Genomic DNA, 5,936 nt, shown 5'->3' with positions numbered 1-5,936 from the left:
AGGACACGTAACCAGCACACCTATTTCATAACATTTACCGATGATCATTCTCGGTATGGTTACGTGTACCTAATGAGACACTCGGAGAGACACATTAAGGTCTGAATCCTTTGAAAAGTTCAAATAGTTCAGGCAAGAGGTCGAGAAACACTTGGGGAGACACATTAAGGTCCTCCAATCAAATTGAGGAGAAGAATATCTCTCTGAGGAATTCAGGCACTACTTAAAGGAAAATGGGATAGTATCACAACTAGCTCCTCTAGCTACACCACAGTTATATGGTGTGTCAGAAATGAGGAATTAGACTTTATTGGATATGGTTCAATCACTTCTCGTCTACTCTGAATTAACTACATCCTTTTGGGGTTACGCATTAGAGACTATGATAAATGTGCTGATCCGGGTTCCAACCAAATATGTTACGAAGACTCCATATGAGCTTTGCACCGGTAACAAACCAGATGTAAGACACTTTAAGATTTAGGGTTGTCTAGCACATGTTAAAAGAACGAGTGCTGACAAATTGGAATCTAAGACCTATTGTTGCCTATTTGTAGTCGAAATGCCCATTTCTTGGAGAAAGATTACATCCTGAACAATCATCGTCAAGAAGTTGTTTTTGATGAGGAGAGCTCAGAGGTAGTGGGAGATGTCCCACAAGCTCCAATTAATAACCAACCTAGGAGATCTTCCCGAGCATCTAGGCCTCCATTTCATTATGGCTGATAACTCTATATTTTGATGCTTTAAGGGCATCATTTCAGGGGTATTTTTTGCCTTAGAATAGTCAAAGTGTGCCCTTTCCCAATTAAATTCAATGTTGTGGCCTCTGAGGGTTTCTATGCAACTTCTATGGAAACCCTAGCCGTCCCTAACTGCTAAATCCTCACCTTTCGTCCCTTCTAATCTCCACCATCCATTCTAGGGCACTCTCTTTTTAGCATTCTAACCCTAGGGAGCCACCTAACTTCTAATCTTCACCATTCAGCCTTTGCCCATTAAATCTCAGCCCTACATAATATTGGGTTCCCTCTTCTTTTCTTTTCAGCCTTAAGATCATTTAGAACAATCCTAACCCTCCATTATAAACCCTTGGATGCCCATATTTCTGCAAAAACCCAGCTGCTGCCTCCCTCTTTCTCTCTAGTCCTAGTTTTATCCACCCTTCTCTATAAAAAGGATCCCAAGGGCCCTGGAGAAGGGATTGGTCAATTCACCCAGTTAACAAGGTTAAGGTTTCTTGAGGAGTTCAACGGTTATAGAAGGGAAGGACGCCCAGATCTTCTCAGGAGGGGTTCCTGCAAGCTGTTCAACCATTCTGCAACTACCGCCACTAGATCTAATCAACCATTCTTTTCTTTTCCTTTATTTTTATTTCTGCAATCTTTTAGATTTAATTCTTGTTCATTTCTTTGTTTTGCAGATCTGAATTCGTTTGGTTCAAGGCTAAGGTGTCTCGAGGGGTTCGAGGGTTGTAGAAAGGACGGATGCCCATTCTTGTCAGGAGGGGTTTCTACAAGTTGTCTGGCCGATCTGAAGCTACCACTATTGGATCCGGAGTTTGGATCATTTTGTTATTTATTTCTTTTATTTCCTTTGTTGATTCCCATACTTTATTAAATTCTGGTTTTAATTTATTGTCTTGTTTAAATTCAAAACATTTAATTTCAGCAATAATAGATTTTATTTTCGTATTTTCTACCATTCCCGATTGCATTCTCTTGTCCGGATCTAAGTATATAGTAATGTTTCACTTGCTTCCCTATGGATACGACCCGTTCTCACCCATTTACTATGTTAATAGTTGTTTGAGAAATGGTAAAAATTATAAATGTTTAAACTGGTGTTTCAGAGTGTTTAACAACACGCTTCTGGACACACCAAGTTTTTGGCGCTGTTGCCGGGGAAGCACGAAGGAAAATTTTTATTTACTTTTTTCTGTATCTGTTTCATAATTTTTTCTTTTTCATTTTATTACTTGATCCGTTATCTCATTTTAATTCTTGTTCCTCTTTGATTCTTCAGGACAGAATAGTGACAGGTTGGGTACTGGAGCGTTGCGGAACGGAAGAGAAGAGAAGAGAAATTGGATTGTGTTTCAGGTGTAGTCGTTTCATTTTAATTTTGATTTTTTTATATTTATTTTCGATTTTTTTTATTTGAATAGTGATTTTTTAACTTTTAATTATTTTTTTCCTAGGTTTGATTTATTTTTTGTATTATTTTTTTCTTTAGTTTTGTTTCTAGATCTATTTTTCTTTCTTCAGTTTAATTTCTTGTTCGAATTTCTATTATATTAGGTTTGTGTTTTTATTTTATTTCAAAAAAAAGTAAAAAATATTTCATTTATTTTATTTTATTTTATTATTGCTGCATAATTTTCTTTTGTTTATTTTAGTTTTTTTCGGTTTAATTTTTAGAATAGCAATTTTTTTGTTAGAATTTATTTTGGTAGTTGTTAATCTATTTAGCATAATTATTTCTTTTATTTTCTGCTTGTTATAATTATTTGTTGCCTTATTTAATTTCCTTTTTATTAGTGCTTCAATTGAATTATGAATTGTTAAAGAGGAAATTGTTTAAAATTTTGAATTTCAATTTAAATTTCAAATCTGAATTTAAATTTTAATTTTAATTCAAATCTGAATTTGAATTTGAATTTAAAATTTCAAAATTTAAATTTAAAATTTTGAATTTCAAAAAAAATAAAAAATAATAGTAAGAAAATAAAAATAAATAATAAAATCAAAAAAATATAATTTCTGCATTCCAACTTTTAGGGTTTCTTATTCTAGAGAATGCATCATATATCTTTATTTAATTGTTAAATTATCATTGCTAGTTGTGAATGTGTTAGGATTTCTTTCTTTTTATCATTTTAACTGTTTCTCTTACTTAGTTTATTTAATTCTTTTATGTTATATTGCTGAATTGCATAATAGAAATACTTGTTCATGCATTTTTATTAATTGCATTTGTTGTGTTTATTTTGCTTTTCCATTAAACCATTTTAAGGGCATCCAACTTAAATAAGATAAGGTGGGGATTTTATCACCCTTCCTTGGCCCAAAAATCACCACCTTTCACGTGCAATTCACCCTAAACCCTAATTTAAAATTTTGATAGCAAGATCCTTTAGGGAGTTTCACACTTGGTTCAAAGGTGTGCTGAATTTTAGGGAAGCTTGTAATTATCTTCCATAACCAGCGTTGGTGTCTAAGGAAAGAGGTTAAACGGCGACGCCTAAGCGGGTTTTGTGGTTACTTAATTAGGTCCTTGCGTGAGAAAGGGAAGCCTCCCACATTTCCACCTCTTACCTAGCTAAACAAAGGAAGTGGTATAATTCCATGTGAACCTAAAAGGATTCACATTGGTTGAACCACTACTTTAGGAAACACTAGGTCAGCCCTAGGTCATGTGGTTGATTTGCTTGCATTTAAAAAAAAATTAAATTTCAGGAATTTAAATTTCAAAGTCTGAATTTGAATTTAAATTTCAAATTTCAAAAAATAAAGATAAAATTAAAAAAATAAAAAAAACAAAAAGATTAAAAAAACAAAAAAAATAAAAATTCAAATTTGAATTTAAATTTTAGAAATTTAAGTTTCAAAATCTAAATTTGAATTTAAAATTTAAAAATAAAATAAAATAAAAGAGAGAATATTAAAAAAATTAAAAAAATATTGCAGAATTTAAAATTCAAAATCTAAATTTCAAATTAAAATTCAAAATTTAAATTTCAAAATTCAGAAAAAAAAGAAGAAAAGGGGGTTAAGACAAAATAAGAGAAAATGAATTCAGTGGCCAGAGTGTGTGGAATGAGAGACTACTTCCAACCTAAGCCACAAATAGATTGGAACCATGTGTCTAGACAACTAGACAAGATTAATGGGATGGCCCACAAATTTAACCAAGTCCTCGCATATCGTCAACAAAGTGGTCCATACCCAACCTTGTCATCCTATCCATCATGTTCCATCTGTGCAAGCCCAGCCCATCATGTTAGCTAATGCCCTGCGATAGGTCCATGTCAACCAGTCAGTCCAAATCAAGTACATGCAGCCAACAAATTTTTCCAACCAATGCTAACACATTCTTTAGTTTTATAATCCTGGGTGGGAAAATCAACCTAACTTCACCTATAGGGCCCAAGTCCAAGAAAACCCCCTACCAGATGTGCACTCTCAATGGTCGGAAGCCTAGACCCACTAGGAGTACCAAGATTACCCTGGGACTCAACTAGTTCAACCATGTCAAACCTACACGCAGTCCCAACAACAATACCATCCATCTAACTCCATGACCCAGCAATTTCAGAGGCCACAAGTATAGAGTTCATTCCATCAGGTGTACCCTAGGAACCAACCGGTCCAACCGTATTAGGCTTACCCTTAACCTCCTCAGACCCGTACAGTAGATGATCAATTCATGCAACTTCACTAGCTGATTCTAAATCAGCAGCAATCCATCATTGATAGATTAGAGAGCCGAATAGGACAGCTAGCCAAAGCCAAGAAGATGACAAAAGTAGGGAAACTACCAAGTCAACTAGTTACGAATCCTAAAAATCATCGATCGGGTTTCCTCCACAACAAATTCAACCACCTCCTAAGAACCCTCAGCCTGAAAACACCAAGGCTATTACAACCTTAAGGAGTGGAAGAATTTTAGAGGACCCGTTTAAGAGAGTTAGTGAAAAGGAGCAAGAAGACCCTAAGTTGGGGGAGAAGAAGAAGAAAAGGAAACTTTAGAAGAAGAGTCCATAGCGAACCAACCTATAGTCACCTTTCCAACTGCACTCACAGTCGGGCCGATGCAAAAGAAGAAAGAGACCCGCAACAGGGAGAGCCGGGAAGTCCATATTAACTTCTCTCTCCTCGACACGATCTAACATATCCCGGCCTATGCCAAGTTCTTGAAAGAGCTATGTACTCAAATGATGGAGCCACGATTGGCCCCACAAAAACTGATGCTCTTTGCAGATGTTAGTGCAGCTCTCCTAAACCAACTTCCCCAAAATCTTAAAGATCTTGATGCTCCTCTCATAAGTTGTGTCATCTCTGGAATCACCTTCGATCGAACCTTATTGGATCTAGGGGTCAATATAAATATGCTTCCGTCCATTCATGATAGGTTCAGGATCGGCGAGTTAGAACATACCTCGGTAATTCTGCAAATCGCTAATTGGTCAGTCAAGATCCCTCAAAGTGTTATTGAGGATGTCATTGTCAGGCTAGAGGGTTGTCACTTCCTAGTGGATTTCATCATACCAAACATTATACTAACCAAGGAACTGAACCACATCCTGATAATCTTAAGATGTCCATTTCTAGCAATGACCGATACAAATGTCAATTGTAAATCAAGAGAAATGGACATTTCATTAGGGGGGCAGAAAGTCCGGTTAAACATTTTCAGTGCCTCTAAGTATCCAAACCTAGGTGAAGATGAGTGCAAGGTGGATATGGTAGATGATCTTTTAGATGACATGCTTACCCCATGGTTAGCCCAATCTGAACCCTGTTTGTCAGAAGATGAAAGTGAGTTGGGGAGTATAGATGGGAACAATGCGTGAATGTGTTCAGCTAAAGATGTTAAACTTAGCGTTGGTTGGGAGGCAACCCAACGTAGTTTTCAGTTGATTTTTGTCTTTAGTGTTAGAATAGTTGTTTCTTTTCTTGATTCGAGAACAGGTGGTAGCCTTGAACCCTTAGGAAAATCCTATTCATTGTACCCTTTGTCTAATCCTTGTTTTGCATCATTCTAATCATGCCATTAGGAACAATGGCATTTAAGTTGGGGGGGTGGGGAAAGAGAGAGAAAATTTAAAATTGAAAAAAAAATGAGAAGCTAAGCCTTTAAATATGCAAAATTAAAATTTCACTAAAAATTTAAAAATTCTTCCATTAAAAGAGATTTCCAAACAAAAAAAAATT

The 5,936-nt window shown here is 35.6% G+C and overlaps 1 protein-coding gene across 1 annotated transcript; it reads left to right on the top strand.

Moving 5' to 3' along the window:
• The first annotated feature begins 4,939 nt into the window (after positions 1 to 4,939).
• Positions 4,940 to 5,575, top strand: LOC148865904 (uncharacterized). The gene has a single exon (XM_088976399.1). The coding sequence runs from the start codon at positions 4,940 to 4,942 to the stop codon at positions 5,573 to 5,575; it is 636 nt and encodes a 211-aa protein (XP_088832525.1).
• Positions 5,576 to 5,936: the final 361 nt, after the last annotated feature.

Source organism: Nelumbo lutea, chromosome 3 (genome assembly GCF_056320005.1).
Source record: "Nelumbo lutea isolate HS-2025 chromosome 3, American lotus-T2T, whole genome shotgun sequence".
NCBI classification, from domain to species: domain Eukaryota; kingdom Viridiplantae; phylum Streptophyta; class Magnoliopsida; order Proteales; family Nelumbonaceae; genus Nelumbo; species Nelumbo lutea.
This window is presented reverse-complemented; position numbering and strand designations above follow the sequence as displayed.